At 29.8% G+C, this 22,036-nt stretch overlaps 1 protein-coding gene across 1 annotated transcript in view; it reads right to left on the bottom strand.

Annotated features, from left to right (window-relative positions):
* Positions 1–4,961: 4,961 nt before the first annotated feature.
* The window catches only part of tio (zinc finger domain-containing protein tiptop), a 602,315-nt gene continuing 585,240 nt past the window's right edge, over positions 4,962–22,036 (bottom strand). The window contains exons 2-3 of the mRNA XM_075364230.1: positions 10,976–11,144; positions 4,962–8,732 (exon numbers count right to left, since the gene is read on the bottom strand). Of these exons, the coding sequence (XP_075220345.1) occupies positions 5,336–8,732; positions 10,976–11,144 (3,566 nt within the window). The 3' untranslated portion in view covers positions 4,962–5,335. The remainder of the gene's footprint in view (positions 8,733–10,975; positions 11,145–22,036) is intronic.

Below are 22,036 nucleotides of genomic sequence, written 5' to 3'. Positions count from 1 at the left end.
CATATTTAATAAATTATGCTATTACATCTTTGTAATAATAATAATCCTTTTAAAATAATTATCATATTGTAAACATAAATTGTTTAATTAAAACAAAGACAATACGTATCCCTTTAGGGTACAATTTCAGCGATTAAACTTAATTCTTTTTTACCAATTAATATTCCATATAAATTACAGATTACATTTTTTTTTAATTTTCATTCGAGTATAAATACTTTTAATAATAATAATAATAATAATAATAATAATAATAATAATAATAATAATAATAATAATAATAGTAGTAGTAGTAGTAGTAGTAGTAGTAGTAGTAGTAGTAGTAGTAGTAGTAGTAGTAGTAGTAGTAGTAGTAATAATAATAATAATTAATTAGTATTGTTATATTATATTCACGAGTTTTATTTAATATATTGTTTTGTTGCGATTAGAATTGTATTGTGTATTGGTTAGTCAGTTTTGTTAGGATACTAGTCGGATAGTATTTAATGTTAATGTAATGGAACAACACGGGGTCGAAAGAACGAGCAAAGAGGCTATTGATGGTTCACGACATTGGATTTATAGTATCGTGATTAAAGTGTGAATAGAATGAGATATATATATATATATATATTCACAGTACGAAAACGGATGAGATCGAACGAGTGAGAAAAGAAAAACGAATGATATAAGAATGCGGTGGGAAGAGAGATTGTAAAAGGATGTATGGTATTAAAAGTGTTGAGAAAGAAACAAAGGGAAAGGCAAGGATAAGAAAATGTGTAAGTAAAGAACAGAACGAAACAAAGATTAAGAAAGAATAAATAGAAGGAAAAACGAAGTGAAAAGGGTTGATCGGTGGGAGGGGATAAAAAAAGATATTAGGGTTGGCGGAGGGGGGAGAGAGATATAAGCAACCGGCTCGTTCAGTTCTTTTGTTCTAATATTTATAACTTCTAGAAAGGTACAGACGCAATTCTTTATCCATCTTACTACAACAAAAACAAGAACTAAGAAGTAATTATTGCAGTTTGCCAGCTATTTCTTCACGTCCGTGTCGATGTTACTGTCTAGAAAGGTGGTAATCGTGTTTGACGACTAATCCGGCCGATCGAATAGAGGGGGGAGAACGAAAAAGTGATCGAAGGTGCGACGACAATGATTACGAACCGGTGACGAAGCGGTTGACAGTAACGTTGTCTATAATAAGAGGTGGGGTTAAAGCAAAGGTAAAGTATGTGATAAAAAGATCGAGCGACATATCCATCTACATTTAAAACTTGTCCGGTGTAAATCACCCGACTCGGATAAGTAGAAGGACATATAGATGGACAGACATTGTGTGTGTGTGTGTGCATGCGCGTGTGTGTATGTATGTGTTTGTCTATCGGCCATCATTTACAAAACCAGTTTTACTCAGAACGCTGGGATGACGTTGTGTGGGCTATGACATCTCCTCATTGCTTCGCCCACAACAAGTCAAGTCACCAAAGACTAAAAGGAGTAATACGACAACCCGTGAACCCGAGCTACTGAGTGTGACAACGTACACATACATACACATAAATAAATATATATATACATATATATAAAATTATATTTGTGTATCGCGTGTATGTGTATTCTGTAACACATACATACATACATACACACACACACAATCACAAACAAGTACGGAACCGCATACCGTCACAACTGTGCACCGCACAAACTCGTGAAAATACATTAGCGTTACTCGAACCACAACCAAACTACCATCCAGCCACTGTCTTACTAATTACCTTTATTTATGTTACTCAATAATATTAATTGTATGCATTATATCATTTGGCACTCGCACTAGAGCGCACTCCACTGGAGTTTAGGGACTAATTTCAGTGATATCCCATGATGCTACTACCACACTACGCGTCATATAAATCAAACAGAAATGTTCCCATCATGTTTGTTGTTGTTGTCGCAAATTCCGCATTACGATTGACATAATAATATATTATGCGTACTTTAGTTTATTCGTAAAATATAGCGATATTATTAATATTATTATTATTATTGTTATTATTTAGTAGCTAACAGACGGTACAGTAATACGTTGTTCATCACACCCGGTTATGTTGTAATAAATTTAATTAATTACGCAGTAAGTTTACACTTACAGTACATTCAATTTTAAGTAGCCATAATAAATCTGTTTAAAAATTTCAATTAATTTTGATAAAATAATCATTTTATTATATAAACAGTATATTACATACAAGTTTCAGTTTAGAAGTAGGAAAAAATTATTTTTATAAATTGAAATTTGAATGTTAAAATAAAACTAAAGCTTTTCTTTTTATTATGACTTACATACTTAAAAATAATAACTTTGTATTTTCAAAAAAAATATCTCAGTATATTAAAAAAATTATTAAAAGCCAGATTATGCTATACATATTCAAATGTTGATTGAATCTATGCCTTTTTTTTTTTTTGAATATAACTAAAATATATTTTAATTTTATAAATAACTGTTATTCAAGTGTAAGAAGATTAAATTGGGAATTCTTAATAATTATAGTTTATCATTTGCAATTTAGTTTCCTTAGAATTTTATTATTAGATTTATTGTAGTTATTTATGTATAAATATAGTATATTCTAAATGTGAAAAAATAATGTATTAATAACTCATAACTTGACTAAATATTGTTTTTTTTTGTTTTTTTTTTTATAAGAGCCTTTTTTGTTTTAAGAGGGTTCATAACAGAATAAATCGAAATCGAATATTGATTTTTAATAATTTAATTTTGAAATTTTATTTCAAAATTAACGATAAAACAGGTTCGGTTACCATATTTTGGTTATCTGTGAATATTTGCCAATATTATTATTGGGAGCTGTATAAAGCATCATATTACTATTTATTACGTTTAAATAATAATTTTAAAGAAATTCATAATTTAAAGCCAAATATTTTTGTGAAAAATTTATTGATATATTATTAAAAAAAAGTGTATGAAAAGCAAATTTAATCGTGATTATATAGTTATTATTGCCACTATTAATATTATTAAAGTAATAAAAATGATCTTCCTAAATTCTAGTTTATTTTTCATCTAATTTCTTATGCTTAACTAAAAAATTCCAAATTTTTAAAACGTCATCCTTATCTTGTATTTAACGTGGTGTACAAAATTTTTTTTGTCCAGTTTTGGCAAATACAAATTTTTGGATTTAAATAATGCCGACTGAAATTAATTTAACTTTTTTCTTCTTAAGTTAATTATATTTTATTAAAATAAAAAGATATATATATATATACATATCATTTGTAAATACAGACTGCACATATATAAGTAATTTAAGCAATTAATAGGCTTTTTATTTTGTCTTAAGTATATTACACATATCCGATTTATGTTTGAATTATAATATTAAAAATAGTTAATACTTGTTTTAATTAATTGATTTTTAAAATTTATTATTAATATTATTGTAAATAATAATCCATAACAATTTTTATAATCTACGGGTATACTGAAAGATTTTTCAAACGCATTGTGACGAAATAAAAATATAATATTACAACATATAAAATACATTTTTATTCCTCAAATCTTAATTACAATATTATGCTTTTAAAAATTATGTTAATTAATTAATCCTATTTTTTTTTTTTTATTACCATTATAATAGTAAATAATTATTTAATTACTGGAGCGTATACGAATCTTTTAAAAATAACAATAATAATAATAACAGTTACAATACTGTTCATAAATTTAATAATAATTGTATTAAACAAATAATTTAATAATTTTATTAACAAATTTATAAAATAATGACTACATATTTTATTTAAAGTATAAGAATTCGAATCAGTTTCTTGTTTTATATATATATTGCAATTATTTGTGTTAATAAATAATATTGATAATTTACAATACAAATATTATAATTTGTTTTCTTTTTTTGTATGTATAACTATGAGATTGTTTTTTTTCAAAATGTATGATTGTATACAATTGTATTACAAATGTTATAATAATTTTCTTTTCAAATTTTCAGTAACTTTTATTATAATAATAATAATAATAATAATAATAATAATTTAACAATAATTAATGTACTTAAGTAATTAATTTATAGTTTATTAATTAATGGTAAACTAATTTTCATCATTTATAATACACCAGTAATCATATGACCATTGACATATTTGAAATAAATAATATTAAAAATGTATTAACTAATATTCTTTTTTTATTTATATATTTAAATAATATACATTAACAATTTTTTCATCATCATCATCATTATCAATCATCATCATCATCATTACCATTACAATAGTTAATATTATATTCAAATTTATTACACAACTATTGTTACAATTAATAATATTAATATAAAAACTTAATAAATGAAATAGTAATTATTATTATTATTATATTACAATGAAATTATAATTATTTTCAATAAATAATATAAAATTATTTCTAGGGGTATTTTTTTTATCTTAAAATAAAGTTACATTAAAAAAATTTTTGAAAATATTTTTGATATATAAATTATTATAAGTTTATTTTACTAATGTAATATTTTAATTTTATTTATTTTAATTGAAAAAAGTATACGTATTTTGGTAAGATAAAGTTTTGAAGTATATAGGCCTATATTCTAAATAAATTAGTTGTGGAATATCAAATAATACATCCTAATGAATTTTTTGATTAATCGTAAATTTATTTATAGGTGAAATAGTAGCAGTATTACTAAAAATTTTATAAAATAAATATTATTATATATAAGTTTATAAAATACATTGTTAAGGGAACGATAAGCTGAATCTATTTATACAAATTATAATAATACATAAAATGTTATAAAAAATTTTAAATATAGATATTTTTCTATAATTGGAAAAGATATTGAATTTACAAACCTTTTGTAATTTTTTCTTTACTAACGGACAAATCGATTGATATTCCACGACTAACAAAATTTCTCTGAGTTTTTTTTTAATATTTTTAAAATTAGTTTTTCAATATAATAATAAAATAAATTACAATTATATAATAATTTTAATAATAATAAACAATTATTATCACTTGTCCCTTAATAGACAGAGTATACATTTGTGTTTGTTTGTCACCGGGACCTAAGCCTATGGTATACAAAATTACGCCGGATAGCAGCGACATAGGCAGCCGTACCAGGCCAGAGACTCGCTCACACATTATCATCAGATAACCGGTAGTTATAAAGGAGATCACGCCCGAGGATATGATGCCGTATGAGAGGGATATTTTGTACATAAGGAATGGCAACAAGAGCTAATATACAAAACGTAATTTACAGCCGGTTCGGGACTATACGTATTTGCTAGACAGTTGTTTCGCCAGCTCAGTATACTTCAGGAACTTGGAGTGAGGGCTTTCCTCAAAGCTGTTCTGTTGAGTCGGACTTTTACCGGATGACGAGGAGGTCGATGCGGCGTTATTTCCGTTGCTGCTACCGCTGGTTTTCGGAGGTACAGCCGCGGCTGCGGCTTGAATTCCACCGGTTTGTCCCTTCAAAGCGACAGGATCTGGTATTACACCGTCTTTTACGAAGTGCATTTTACTTAGATGATGTCTGTAAGCCCCTTTTGAAATAAACGGCGTGTCGCAAAAAGCACATTTCATGATAGAATCGGCTGTTACGACGGCGTCGTTACAAGCCCAACTAAATGCTAATATGGCCCCCGGTGTTGTTCCGGCGACAGTCGTTGAAGAAACACCGGCCGTCGTGAGACTACCAGGAGTACAAGATGTAGATCCCGATCTGCTACTACCCGCTTGGTGGTGATGTGTCTCAGTCTTGTCGCAGAGTTTCTGTAGAGCGGCTAGTGGATGGCTAGTGCCCTTTACCGCTGTTCCGGTTGCCGGCTCGCCCGGGCAGCTTACACCACCTCCTCCACCTCCGGATAAGTTGTCGAACATGGATGATAACGCACCTAAACTTCCACTAGCTTTTTTATCTGTACTTCTTGGAGTACCGGATCTGTCACTACTAGCAGGACTTGCACTATTACGACAAGGACTGTTAGCCGCTATATCATCGGAAGTAGGTCTAACTGGTGTCGGTTGACGAGGACTAACGATAGGGCTTGCGGCGCTCTTTTGATCGTCTTCAGGTTCTTCTGTATTTCCTTCAGTTGTTCCTCCAACAGGGGGTGATCCTGACGGTTCTTCTTTTAACCTTTTTTGCGCCAGAGGCTCATCGCTCTGAAAACTTCTCCTCTCTTCGTCATCGTCACCGTTTTCCAGTTCTTCTTTTTTAATAACCTGTTCAGTACGTATACTATTTTCAGCCGCTGTTTCATTATCCTCGACCTCTCTTTTAATATGCACCTCTTCATCTGCAGATTCTTCATGTGTTGACATTTTAGCAGAGGGTGGAGTTTGTATTCTTTTCTCCGGCGTTGTTCTTGGTGTGGAAGACATAAGTCTATCTGATGACTCGAACTTTCTGTCGGGCGTAAGAGTATCATTTCTGCCTCTCTCAGATATAGAACTGGATTCACTGCCACTTCTTTCCCTGCGGCTGTATTGTGCTTGATGATGGTGGTAGCTTCTTAAAAGATGCATCGTTTGGGCGTCTACAAGAGGTTTAGTGTAGTCTACGCTTTCATCGATTCCTAGTCTCTTCAGTATACTTGATCCAATAGGTGCTTGTCCGGGACTACCCATAGCGCCGGCGTAACCGGCTCCATGTCTAGCTCTGGAATCAAAGCTCTTTTCTATTAGTTTTTCTATTGCGTTAAGTACAGACGGGGAGGAACTTTTTCCTTCGGGCTTTACAGCTCCATCTTTAGGACTGGAGGGAGGCATAGACAGGTCTGTTGCCGATGATGGTGATTGTTGTTGTCTTGGAGATGGTTCATCTCTTTTGATTTTTCTGCTTTCTCGCAGCGCCTGAGTGACGCTAGGATCAGGAGGAAGAACATTACTTGACAGCAGAGCATTTTTTAACAAATTCCTCTGATCACTGCCTATATGACCTCCTCCTATACACAGTCTTATATGATCGACAAACACAGCCATGTCTATCTTCTCTCCACACTTTTCGCACGTAATTCTTCCGGCTGAGTGAATTTCTCGTCCCGTCTTACCACCCATCAGCATAATTCCTTCACCATTTTTCAACTCGTTTTGAGCTCTTTCTAATTCAAGCAACTTTCTGACCGGAAGCGATTTTTTCCTCTTTTCTCGGGTCTGCCGTCGTCTACCACCACTTTCGGTAATAGATCTCATAATATGTTCTTTGTAATGAGAATTTTTTACCATATGGTTACTTAATTCCTTTAGGGAGCTAAATGCTTGATCACACACTTTGCAAGTAAGTACGGCACTGACATGGCTGCTAGCCGCTCCCGCACTTCCTCCACTAGCTGCTCCTCCCGTAGAGCCTCCATTTCCTCCGCTTCCTCCTCCTGATTTTCCTTCATCGGCAGATTTCCATGAAATTATCTGCTCTTGTGATATAATATTCGTATAATGTTGTGTTTGTTGCATGTGACTAGTCATTTCTGCTAAAGATCTGAAACTTTGTCCGCACCACATGCATTTAAGGATCTGTCTGGTTTGCTCGGCACCCTTACCGAGCCAAACGTCTTGCCCTCTGACTAGTTTCCTCGGCAGAGGCATAGTTTCTTTAATGAGCAGGTTCAGATCGGATGGGGAAGGTTTATTCGCATTAGATCCCGGTCCACCGGGCAAACTATTGGGAGGGCCGGACGAGGTAGAGTTTTGAGATTGTTGGGGAATAGGTGGTGGAGGTGGTTGAATCGGAGGTACTGGAACGTTAACCCCGCAATGCTTCGCTTCCTTCATGTGCACCGTCATAGCAGCAAGACTAGGGAAGCTTTGTTTACACCACACACACTTGAGTACATCTTTGGCCTGATCAGCACCCTTATTTTGCCAGTGCGACTGCCAAGCGCTATGCCTACCTCCGGCGCTACTACCACCCAACACACTGTTACTAATAGGCCTAAACTCATCACCTCCTAATTTGCTGAGCTCACTCATTTTTTCAAGAGCTTTTGTAGCATCGCTCGGAGTAGGAACAACACCAAAACTCGATCCTTTGTCGCTGATTTTCATTTTTCCATTCCATAAAGTGGCTTCTGCATGACTATTATTTTTTGGTGACAAACTATTTGCCGCTGCAACGGCCGCAGCAAAGTAAGGAAAGTGTGAAGCGACTACAGGAGACGTCCAAGGAGATACGACTTGCTTAAATTCAGCCGAGGAAACTCTAGGCGTTTTTCTAGGTGTCGGACTCGGTGAGGACGAGGCGGTCGGTGAATCATCATGATGACCTCGTTTCCTATTCGAAACAGATAAATCCAGCGGGCTATTTAAATGTCCTTCTGCCGGCGACAACGCCGGTGTGGAAGCTTTGCTAAGATTTAACACTGGTGCATCATTAGGGGTCCGTTTAGTGCTGAAATCGAGGACGGCGACACCAGCATCTGTGTCGACAGGTGATGGCAGAGGCGGTGACCTCGGAGATGTGAGGCAGTTAGTTGGCATCAACATGGGTGGGGGTGTTGAAGACGTAATGAGGGGAGAAACTGACCCGAGCCGGCCAGGAGCGGGCAGATACACCGTCGGAGGCAGCAGCGTGATAGCTCCTTCTCTCTCAGAGGCTAAAGAATCCCTGGATCCACAACGAGGAAGAGATGATTCTCGTGAATCCCTGGACGGGCTGGCACCTTCCCTGTAAGTAAAAGAACCAGAAAAAGACAAAGATTAGTAAAGTATAATGATTAGAATATTAATGATTTATTATAAAATCAAACCGATCGATAGAAAGATTATAAATGTGATACTGTGCATGGGCTGTCGTTTCACAACTTCTAATAAATTACTGTCCACAACGGTATTCGACTTGTAACTTATCGCTACCCTCCTCGCCTGCTCTTAGCTTATAAGTCGTTGACACCATACTTTGATACTCACACCACGTGAAATATTACCATCATAACTGCTGCTCCGTATACCGTATAAACATAACTAACATTTACATTCTACGGAGGTTTTTTCCATTCACCTTCATAACCGAAGATCTTTTGTTCGTATTTCAAGTTTATTTCCCTCTAGTCTAAATTCCAGCGTTTTTTTTTGTCTGTTAAAGCTGGAATGGTATAAAATGGAATGGCACTAAGGAGTAAGTGATATGGTAGTATGATATGGAAAAATGTTAGCTTTTGTGTTGATTTACGATAATGGCAGAACACCGGTGCTAAATATTGCTGTCAGTCCTGTGAATATGAGTAACAAGATAAAGAAGGGTAAAAGATGGAAGTGAAAAAGAAGCTGCAATGATATCATAGCGAAAGTTTCTTCTATATAAAATGCCAACCCCCTTATCTCTCTTAAGAGGTAGCGGGTGGGTTACCCAAACAGAACGAAATATAATTAAAGTTAATCTTATTCATTGCAAAACTTTTGATCACTTCTAATTATACGGTTTAAAAATTATAAATATCTTTATATTAGCAGGGATATTTAACCAAAAGTAAGAACCGTCATCTTCGTAATAAACAAAATATAAATTATTTTTCCAAGGCAGTAATCATTTCGAAATAGAAAATGTGTAATGAGTTACATCTTTTTTTTAAATGTATACAATAAATACTCGAAAAAACTTTTCAATTAGCCTATATTAAGATAATATAACGCCATCTTTATAATATGACATAACTAACAAGTAAATTTCTACAAATTTATCTAAAAAGTTCATTTTAAAATTGTAATATAAAATAAATAAAATATTGTCATAAGTTTGTTTCACTCTCAAGTATTCTGAAACAGTTTTGAATAAGTAAATTGAATAAAACAGTTTATTTATTCAAGTAATTGAATTGATGTATTTGAAATAAATCAAAAATGTTTATTTTATAATTAAAAAAAAAAAACAAAAAAAACTGTAATTTACAAAATTACATTGGAGCATATGAAATGAACTTTTTTAAGATAAATTTCGACAGAGAAATCAATATTATCGATGGATGGATGATGCCTTTACTAGGTGAAAATCCATAATCAAAAATTGTAAAATTAAAACATGACAGGTGTTTCGACACTTAACCAATCGGGTTGGTCTAGTGGTTAACGCGTCTTCCCAAATCAGCTGGTTTGGAAAGTCGAGAGTTACAGCGTTCAAGTCCTAGTAAAGTCAGTTATTTTTAAGGATTTGAATATACCGGTGTTCTTTGGTGGTTGGGTTTCAATTAACCACACATCTCAGGAATGGTCGAACTGAGAATGTACAAGACTACACTTCATTTACACTCATACATATCATCCTCATTCATCCTCTGAAGAATTATCTAAACGGTAGTTACCGGAGGCTAAACAGGAAAAAAGAGAGGTGTTTCGACACACAATACCTTTTAGAAGATACTTTGTATCAAAACAGCTGTCATGTTTTAATAAGACTACCGAAAAAAACAAACAAATATAAATATGATATTGATCTCATTAAACTTGTCTTAAATTTGAAATTCCTGGAAAAATGTTTACAATTTTTCCTTATCTCGTAAAAATATATGATTCTTTTTTTTTATTTACGTTTTAGATTAGTGTAAATAATTTTTCTTAGTCATTTAAATTTTTCTAATAAAACATTATATTTTATTTTTATACTCCGGCCGTCAAAATATTTTATTTCTAAACATGATATTTTTTATATTGTAGAAATTTGATTTCAAAACGTACTGTTGTTTTAATTAAAATTAGAAAATCATTATTTCTTTTCTGTTTTGGAATTCTTCTAAAAGTATTTACCTTATTGCTGCCTTTATTCTAGCTTGTTAATTTATTAAAAAATAAATATTTGAAGTAAATATTTTAATTTTTTATACATAGGATTTTTTTTGTAAAAATAAAATTTTTTATTTTATTCTAGTTTAATTTGAAATTTAGTATATTCTAAATAATGTATTCAATATTACTAACCGTAATATTAATTCTGATTCAGCTTCTGCGGGTAAAACGGAAGCTGGTGACGCTGGCTGCGATGATACTGCCGAATCACCTTCAGCTTCACCACCCTCTTCATCTTCTTCTGATGGTGCGCCTTCTTCTTCTACACCTTCAGGAGGTTGTTCACCTTCGCCCCCTTGCCCTAAAACATAAAAATTTAATTATCAATTTCATATAGAAAGAAAATAATTAAAAACCTACATTTAAATAATCTACAATATTTTTTCATCTAATGTAATATTTTTCTTTATAATTTATTCTCAAATAAATTTTCGTACAGAAATTAAAAAATAGAACGAATGGAAAACGGGTTTCATAGTGTGATATCTAGGTGGTATTTCGTAAAAAAAATAAAATTTCTTAGATAATTTAGTTAAATTGTATAAGTAATTTATTCCCCATAGATGATTTTACTTAATAAGAAATAAAGCCTTTTAATGAACCTTTTAATCTAAGAAATGTTAAAGGAACGTGAGTTCCTACTAACTACAATTAATAAGAAACTGGTTCTAAGGAAATATTATTTTATACGGGTTTGATTATCATTTGTCCTTTTTTTGTTGTCAAATTCGTATTAGTCGACTTTTTGTTGAAAAAATTATGACAATATTTCTCATTTGATGAACAATCTTTATTTTTAATTCAGTTTTCAGAAACCTTACACAGTAAGTCGTTAATTAATGTGTTCAGTGTTTACTGTCATTCACTATAGTATTATTTATTTTATTATATAATTTAAAGCTCTGTTCTATTACACTTATCGTTTTCTAAAAAATAGTTCAATCTTAAACTTATGCTGCCAAATGTTTGGTTATGAGTTAGAAACTCTTCTTAATTAATAAAAAATTGTGGATAGCCTTGTTCTTTCCACCAACCAGGTTTCTATTATTCTATCAAATTTCATTTTATTACCGAAATTTTCTTTTAAAAACATACAGGAAACCTAAAAAAAACATTATTATGATTACTTTTCTTAATCTTGCTTAGATTTACCCTCTTGTTAAATTTTTCTTTTTAATTTACCCTATTAACTTTTCAATATTTTCTAATCGTCTTCGCTAAATGTGGAGGTTTTGGATCAAAAGATTTGTAGTTATTGACCGATTTCCGGTTAACAACAGCTTTTTTTTTTTTAATGATGAATTCACCACAGAATTTTACAAAGAGGTTTGTACGTGGGCCTGACCGGGTTTAGAATCCAGGACCGCTAGATAAAGAACCGAAACCTACTATTTCACTATGGAGATTAGCGGACTGGTAGGAATAACTATTTTAGTTATTTTTCTCGTTTCTTACACGAGTATGTATTCTATTTATAATTAAGTAGAGTATTTTTGTTTAGGTTTCAACAGATCTTCAAAGAAAATGTCAATAATAAAATGCCTAGTTTAAAAAAATGATTAGGAAATAAAATAAGGCCTCTCTCAATATTTACTGTTACTTTTATTGCAAAATTAGTTTATTATTAAACTTCAAGCTCGTCGGAAAAGATTTAATGCAAATATTATTGTGCTGTTTTTCTGCGATTTTTACGGGCGTTCTTTACACATCTCCTTGGATTACTTATAATATAAACAGCCTATTTACCCATTTTGTGCTTTTATTTCTTTATTCATTCTTGTTTTTAATTCTATACTTTTTAAATACTAGATAAGTTGGTTTTTTTAAAAACCATTTGGTTTGGTTTTTGTCTTTTGTTGGAATCTCAGTATCTTAGTGGAGTTATTTATTTCACTGCTAATTTTTCAGTGTTTATATAAATTATCGTTTAACTTAAATGGCAGTACTACAAATATTTTTTTGTGGAGTTATTGACTTTCTGTTTGATAACTTATAAAAGTTTAATAAAATAAGGTATAGATATTAAAAACGTTTTTGTTTGATTTGTATTTTAACAAATTTCATACATAGCTTGATAATAACAACTGTTATTTTACATCAGATTCATTGAAAATATTTTACAATAAATATTTCATAAATAAACATTTTTTTAAAATAAATTGTTACAGGATGAAAATAATGCTTCTTTAAACAAACTTATTTTCTTATTCGCGAAAAAGATTCATTCAACCTGAGAATAAAAACCATAATATATTTGTTTATTACTCGTTTAAAGAAATGTTAAATTTTATATCAGTAACTAACCAAATATTTTAAAAATAATAAGAAAAAACTGGGAAAAAGTAGTTATTATCTATTTATTAAGTAATTGTAAAACAAGAAACATAGCTTTTCATTAAAAATTTAAATGCTATAATTAATTATAAATAAACAGAATTAACTTCTGAAGTAATTTGATTGGTATTAGGGTATTAACAAAAGAGAAATTAGTTGATAGAAGGTCGACCGTTAACAAACTAGATCTTCGCTTAGTCTTCATCTTAGAATCAGAATAGGGGGTTGAATTACAGAGAAGAATGAGTAGAAACGGAAGTAACAAAACAAAACCGTAATAGCTTTTAGACTACCGTAATAATAAAGAATGTCTTTAAAGAGTAAATGAAATTGGTGTGTAGTGAGTGCTAAAGGATGCCATTAATCTACAGTTTAGTTAAGTCTCTACACGTATAATACTAACGTAGTCTTAACAGCAGATCTGTTTAATCATGATACGTTGTTTGTTTTTGCCCCTTTAATATTATTATTTCTCGTTCGAAAGATATAGATTCAAAAATTATTAAACTGTAATTTGAAACTTATTTAAAGAAAGATATTTACTTTATTTATATTTTACATTAACGTTAATAATCACGCTACGTAAATGGGAGTTAATTATTTTTTTTTTTTAATTTTGATAAAAAGCTATTTACACTTTTATTAATGTAGGTAAACTTCTAAACAAAAACATGAACAAAATTTTTATAAAAAATAATATAAAATTATGAGCATTTAGATTTTTAAAACTCATCATCAGCATTATGTTAGTCACAACTGGGTATTAAGTAAATGTACTGGTTGCTGAGCAAGAGATCACAGCTTTCCCTATTCAGCAAACAATTATGGTACACGACGATCATGAAACCAATTTGGACCTGTGGGATCCAGCTTTAGCCCAAAGCTGGATCCCACAGGTCCACTTTCGCTTTAGTTCGTAAGAAACAGTGAAATCCGCAAATATCTGGGTTTATCGTGTTTAAGAAAAGAAATACAGCGATTTGGTACAAAATATAAATTGCGGCTAAACAACAAAGCGAACTATTTAGCTATTAGCCTTCCAGAACATTCGTTCTCAAAGTGGAGACATTCAGGGGGAGGCTGTAGAAGGCGCACAAAAAATTGGGAGCGTTCAGACGGCGTCTGATTAAAACAAAAGGCAAAAATTATGTTTTCCTGATATTTCAGACTAAAATGTAAGTTTCAACTCAGAAGTAGGATGGATATGCCACGTTTAAAAACAGAAATTGCAATTATTATTTTTGACAGAGGGTAAGTTTACATTGTGGGGGCGCTAGAAAGTTTTTGCTCAATGTGGGCGGTGGGCGAAAAAGTTTGAAAATCAGTGTTCTAAACAACTGTGAATACGTTGGCTAAAAGGACTCCACGTGTTGGACCTTGGTGACTTTTGTGATTTGAGGTGGAGTTCCATCAATATAAGTGTTACCCATCTTATCTAAATTTCACTTCAATTTTAATTATTTTTCTTTCATTGTATTAGATGTTTGGTATAGGAATATTCGGTAAATGTATAAATATTCGGTGAATATTCGGTAAGTAATTTCTGATGAGCTTCGACGGAAGCCTGTAATGTGATTGTACTTGATCATATTTATGTGTGGCTTCTGTAATAGTGTAACTGTTAATCAGAAACTGTTAATAGTGTAACATGGTAATCAGATCAATAGCCTTATAAAATAGTTTATATTATATATATATATATATATACATATGATAAACCTTATATTTAAAATTACACAGTTGAAAAGTACATTCCTTCACTTTTTTGTTCTGTCTCGTAAATATTGTCAATTTTTTTTTAACATTGATAACCAACATTTAACAATTGAAATGCTTATCAAGAATTTTGTATTTATAAATAGTTTATTCAATTTACGATTTTATTTTAATAACGTAATTTGGTTTATTTTCTTTGTGTTGTGTTTTTTATTCATATTATTAGATTTAATGAATTACTTTTAGATATTTTATTAATTTTCTTTATTCTAAATGTAAATAACAAAAACATGTTTTAATAAATTAAACATTATTATACCCTGATCATTTAATAAAGTAGTTATTAATTAAAATATACAGGTAACTTGGAACTAAAATGACATACACTTGGAAGGATAAATTTTTAATTTATTATATTTTGTTTGTTTTTATCTGTGTATTTAATTTACATTTTATTTTTAGATTATATTATAATAAAATAATAAAATTAATACTTAAATGAAAGAAATAATACCAAGATTTTCAGGAAATAACTAGGAAACATACATTTAAGCAAGCAGTGAAAAGTTATGTATTACTACTCTAATATCTTTATTTATTTTTAATTAATAATTTATGATAAAGAAGCGGTTATACGAAATAAATAAATGTATAAAATCAAAATATGTATGTTTTAGTATAATTCATACGAAATAGAATGATACGTCGAAATACATTATTCTTTAGACGGACGTGTGACACCATAAAATTCATTATAAATTTGTGTACAGTTGATTTTATTATTGATTTACTATATACAAGCGTTTAAATTATCCTTTATAATGATTTATAAAGCGCATAATAAGAGTATCATTTTTGATAGATAATATAATATACCACTAAATGACACTGTTTAACATGGTACCAGTAGTGGCTTAACTGGAGTCATAAAATAAAGGATGACAAAGATGCGTTGAGAGTCCTCTCTCTTCATCATTCTTTCCTTCGTTACACACAAACACACACTTAAATATATATGGTACAGTGCATTATTTGAACCCATGACCGGATCAACTACCTGTCATTCGACGGTAAATTATTTGAAAAAATAAAAATAGAATAAAATAGGAAGGACATAAAGAAAGGAAACAAATGAACTAGTCAACTTTTAAGACAATTTACGAGAGGTGATATAAGGCAAGGCAAAACCAGATTCCGATGTCCTTCTGACAATATACTGCTTTCCGACTGGATCCTTTTACGCCCCTCTACTCCTGATTTCTCCGCCCCTTCTCTACCACAATCGTACTCCTCCCTTTAACTTGCTCATTCTATCTCTGTTACTACTCAAGAATTATATCAAATCCTCCTCAATAGTTAAGTTAAAAACCTTTTTTCCTATATATCCCATAAAATACATGACACTCTTTCTTGCATGCATGCACACTAGAATATTTATAAATATAACTGTTTGTGTGTGTATGAGTGTATGTTTGTTCGTGTGCGTGTGCGTGTGTGTGTATATATACATATAATCTCTTTGTTCTCAAACGTTATCCCAAGTAGACATCTTGTTCGAATTGTGGTAAGATTTAGCGCGACAGCTTCTTACCGCATCGCACCGAAGACCAATATAATCTTATTCTTTAATCTTTTTCACATAAATAGTTAAGTTACATTCGGCGATCAATGGTAATGCAACGACAGCGGTTTGAACATTTTTCTTTGCTATGTGTTGCTTCCAATCTTACGATTTAAAAGAAAAAGTAATCCGTCGTTAATGTTTATATTATTAAAAATTATATATATATATATATATTTTATTAAAAAAATAAAAAGGTTATGTTTTATTATTTTATATTTATTTAAGCTTACATTAGGTATGTTAGTTTATTAATTAGATTATTATGAAACACATTGACGCTGTTGATAAGAAGATAAATATAAGTTTAATTTAATCATTTTCTTTTAATTAATTTAATATAATTTAGGCTTTTTGCAGTAATTCAATTTATGTTCACAATTATTTTCCCTAAAATTATATAATTATTAGTTTTATTGTTACCAATGTATGGTATGTAAATAATTATTATATGATTTCTCATAATTTTTTGTATGTAAAAATACATTGTGAATATTCTACATTAATAGAAATAGATAAGAAAACGCTATAAAACTATAAATTGACTTAAAATACAATAAAATCAGTGTTATTATTAACTATAAAGTTTTATTTTTGTAGTACTGCAATCCTTGGTGGCTCGGTACTGGGTCTACAGTTAAAAATTAAAACTTTATGTGGTTATAAACCTTGCTTATTTACTATTCAGTAGGGAGAGGAACTCTCTTCTTAGTAAAAAAGAAAAGTATATTATTAATTAAAAATCATCAATTAACCACTTAAATATTTATAAAAATATTTGTATTTGCCACAGTTAGTAAAATTAAATTTTTATTTCTCCATGAACTTTGACCGTGCATCTTGATACGGTTAACTCAAAATTAGTTCTTCAGTAGACCTTTACAGACTTACTTGTTCATTTCATTTGTCAAAATGAGAATTGTTTAAATCTTTTTGTTGTTGTTTTGAGTCTTAATTTATTATAGCTTTATAAATAAATAACACATGAACCGTAGTTCATTTTAAATCCTTTAGATTACCTGTTGTTTGTATATATATATAAATATATCATTGTTATCATATATTTAATGGCTTTCTTCTGTACCTTTAAAAGAATTTTTGGAAGACCATCTTCCAAATTATTTATGATTTTATTAAATAAAATATTATTATCAATCCATGATAAACTCTTCACATCAATTTATCAGCACCAACTGAAAAAATATTAATTTTTATAATAGGTTTTTTCTTTTGAAAATATAAATTACACGGTTTTTTCAAGTCAGTAATAATCATTAATCGTGTTTAAGAACGTTACTTTGTAATGATTATTCTATAGGATTATTCATAATATTCTAATTATTTTCGTATTGAGTAAAACGAAAATTAAAGGTATACACAGAATTTTAAATTAAATATTTTGAAATAAAATTTTTGACCGAGTTGGAATTTTAACTTTACGGATTTGGTGAATAAAAATCACTACTTAATAGAAAAATAATGGAATCAAACGAAGAACAATAATGAACAAGATATTAATTATAACAACATTTTATGAAATAGTATTCATTCCTGCTTTTCTTTTCAATTCGAAGAGATGAGATAAATCTGCAGAATAATTTTTCTACAGTTATTTTAGCGATATATTTGTCATTAGATAACTTCTAACCGACTGGAAAATATTTTGATTTAAAAGCGACTTTTTTAATGTGAATATAAAAATTAAAATATCGTAAAAATACTAAAAATATGATACTAAATTAGTAAATGATAAGAGATTTCTGAACGATATTATGACTGTAAATATAAACGCAGAAAACATTTAGAAAGGCCTAGAAAACATTGGAGAGATCAGCTTATGAATACATAATATTTTTTTATATTAATTTTTTTATGATTACCGTATGTTTGGCCGATTTGTATGGGTAATATATATATAATCAAACGGTTGAAACCTATTGTTGATTACTAATCATTCTTGAAGAAATGTATAATCGTTTTCAGGATTAACCGATATATTACACCGATAAAAATGAATAAAAATACATTTTACATTTGTTAATTTGATTAGCAAGCATTTCTCGTCAATATTAAAGTTTTTCTTTAGAAAATGATTGGATATTCGTTTTTTCTTAAAGCTTGAATAAATCTTCTTCATTTTGGTCTTATAAAGCCTTTCAATTTGTTTTCAGTGTATTATAAATATAAAATTAAATTTTCTTTCTCATTATTTAAAGAACTGACTCGATTATTTACATTTGAAGGTTCGTTATTTATCGGTAACGTTTTTTGGTGGTAAGATATTTTTTTCGCATTTATTATGTAATTTTTCAAGTTAAGTAATTTTATTAAAATTTAGATTTTCTATAAAATAGCATCACATTAAAGAAAAAAAATTACTATTATAGTGATGACATCGGATTATGTAGTGATGAATCTACACTGACGAATATATAGTTTGGGTTGTAATGGTTGTGAGAGGGGTTGGCCTTTAGTAGGAAGGTGGTTATATTAAAGGAAAGGGGGTTTATTCATGGAAAGGGGTATACGGGAGGAATAGTCTGGTAAATCATTGCCGGTCCAATACACGAATATTACCTTAGGCGACCAGACCGTCATGTGAAAATGACAACAGAGGGTGGATATGATATAACAACCGTGCCGTATAACAAGGATGTTATGTTGCGCACTCAAACGTTATTATTTAATACATATTGACTTTGTTTAATAAAATAAAAAAAAAAACAACCGCATAACAACAACAACAACAATAACAATAACACAGCAATCGTTTAAACAATTATTAATAATAACATACGACAGAACGCAGTTTAACATTTGTGTGTTGTTTCAACTTTATTATTATGAATTCTCTTGCAGCCTGTAGTATGATAATAGAGAGTGTTCTGGCGGTGGACAGCGTAGGTTTACATTCTGGAATTTATACATAGGAGGGGACAGGTCAGTGAGCAGAAGCTTAATTAAATTAATATATTTACTAACCTTTGTAAAATTATTAATTTATACTCAAACAAATATAATTTTAAATCCCTTTACTCCGTCCTTTTTACTCTGCCATTATACTTTTGGCCCATTTAATAACAATATTGATAAAACCTGTCTATAACCAAAACTCTCCTGAAACAGTTTTCCTCTTCCTGTCTGAATTTACATATTATTAGTCAGATTTAGAGGTACATATTCTGTTGCCTTTTTTTATAGGTAAATATTTATGTAATTTTTTATATTTCAGCATTTGCGACTTTAAATAGTTATATATAAAACATAATGGATGTACTTTTCTCGAAATACTCGCATCAGAACATTAAATAATTCAATATTATATTTATCAGACTTTGTCATTAATATGTACTGTATTGTTTGTATATGTTTGATTATCAAATATTTTTAACTAACTATTTATTGCTAATGGAATGAAATTACAAACGTAAGGTAGCTATCAAAAGCAGAATGTTACAAACAAGAAGAGATTTTACGTAGAAAAGAAGTTTAATTTGTTTCAAATATAGACCTAAAAAAATAAATCTTTTTGGGGTTAACGCTTTATAGTGGTAAAAAAATGATTTTGGATAAAGCAGAAGGAAAAAATTAGAACTTCTGAAATATTATGAGAGAGGAAAATGTTAAAAATTAAGTACAAAAAAAAAAAATGAAGATGACAAAATTTTGTAAATTGATAAACTAGTTTCATGGATCTTGTTTAGTTAATTTACTTATAGAGACAAAGATAAAACTGATATCTGAAGATGTGGTCGCGGTTAAAAGAATAGCGCAAAAAAAAGAATGGAGAATAGTATTAAATCGATCAAATTAAAACTCCAGAAATAAAAAAATTGTTTTTTTTTTAAATTTACCTTTTTCGGTCCTGAAAATTGTTCTCGAATAAGATTTTCGGTTATTAAATGAAGTAACCGTTGAGTTTTGTTGCATATATATTTTGTAAATATGAAATATCTAATAATAATCGTAACGGTGGTAATGGAAATTTCAACTGGTAAAACATTATGCTTTTGGATAGGATATTTCATGCGATAGATATGTACGACGTACAAATCCGAGTGAAATGTGTTATCCACCATGAAAATAACGTATATCTTGAGTATGAAAAAATAATCCGTGGTGGTTACCGTACAGTATATACAATTACCATGAATTTCCTCTTGTTATATTAATTTACTTTTGATAGAATATAAATATATTTTTATATTTTATGTGACAAATTTTGATTTACATAATATTTTCCCGGTAGCTTTGACTCGTTCTAATACTTATCAGTATGCACCATATAAAATTGTGAACGTAAATATTGACGTTTACATTTTTTTCTCCTTCAGCAGGATGAAACGAAACCCCTCTCTATTTGCTGTAATGTAGTAAATTTAAAGTTTATTCTACTTTATCGTAATTCCAATACATTTTTCTACTTTAAACTTTTTTTTGCTTGTAGTCTATTCGGAGGAGACCAACAAATGATATTGCAAATCTCCAAACAGAATATCTGACGTAAGTAACAAATAATTTGTAATAACGTTTCCCTTCCGGTATCAAAAAAAGTATACGTATTTTATATTATATTATTCCCCCTCCCCTGTACACACACTTCCTCTTATATTTTTAAAATTTTCGTAAATATTTATTATTATTTCACATTTACAAAAAAAAATAAGAAATACTTAAACGTTTTTGAACAGCCTACACGTATAAAATCTATTTAAATTTCTTCGTCATGTCATTTGCTTCTGTTAAAATATATTTTTTCAGTGACATTTCAAATATTTTTATATTCGTCTTAGTTAAAGCTATGACTGATTTCACAAATATTTTTATCATCGAATTTCTTGATAATTATGATATTTTTTTTTTTTTAATTATACTTATATTAAGGTATTTCTTGTAAGATTATCAGTACAATAGTACTTTGTAAAGTTTCCAACAAAAAACTGGTCTGATGATCATCACATTAATTGAAGTTTATATAATTTTTTATTTTGAGTATAATTCTATTAATTGTTTCAATAAATTGAAATAATTTTTAGGTTTTTTTTTATTAGGTTATATTTTGCATGTTATAAGTTTTTTTCATAACCTAAAAACGTAGTATCATCTTCCTTTTGTTTTTAGATGTTTAATGTAGGATGTTTTCCCTTCCAGACAATTCTGTTTATAATTTCACAATGAACCTAAGATTGAAACATTATATTCGTATCATCATAACTAATTAATTACTATTTAATCTAACTTGATTAGTAATGAAATTTAACAGAATTCAGTAGAACTGTACGTATTGACGAAAATCACACATCATGTTTAAACATTTTGCATTATAAAAGCTCAGATGCATCTGTAAAAGCTTTCACTAGTTTTCTTCTAAAGTAGTGCTCTGGCTGAAGTTCTGACTAGACCGGTTCTATTTTAGCATCGCATAGAACAAGGAATTTACTAATACGCAAGCGTATATGTATGCACTAGTATCATATGATTCGATTTGAGATGGTGTGTAGTCACGACATGCCACAAACAGG

The sequence above is a fragment of the Lycorma delicatula genome, chromosome 4 (genome assembly GCF_047948215.1).
Source record: "Lycorma delicatula isolate Av1 chromosome 4, ASM4794821v1, whole genome shotgun sequence".
NCBI lineage: Eukaryota > Metazoa > Arthropoda > Insecta > Hemiptera > Fulgoridae > Lycorma > Lycorma delicatula.
This window is presented reverse-complemented; position numbering and strand designations above follow the sequence as displayed.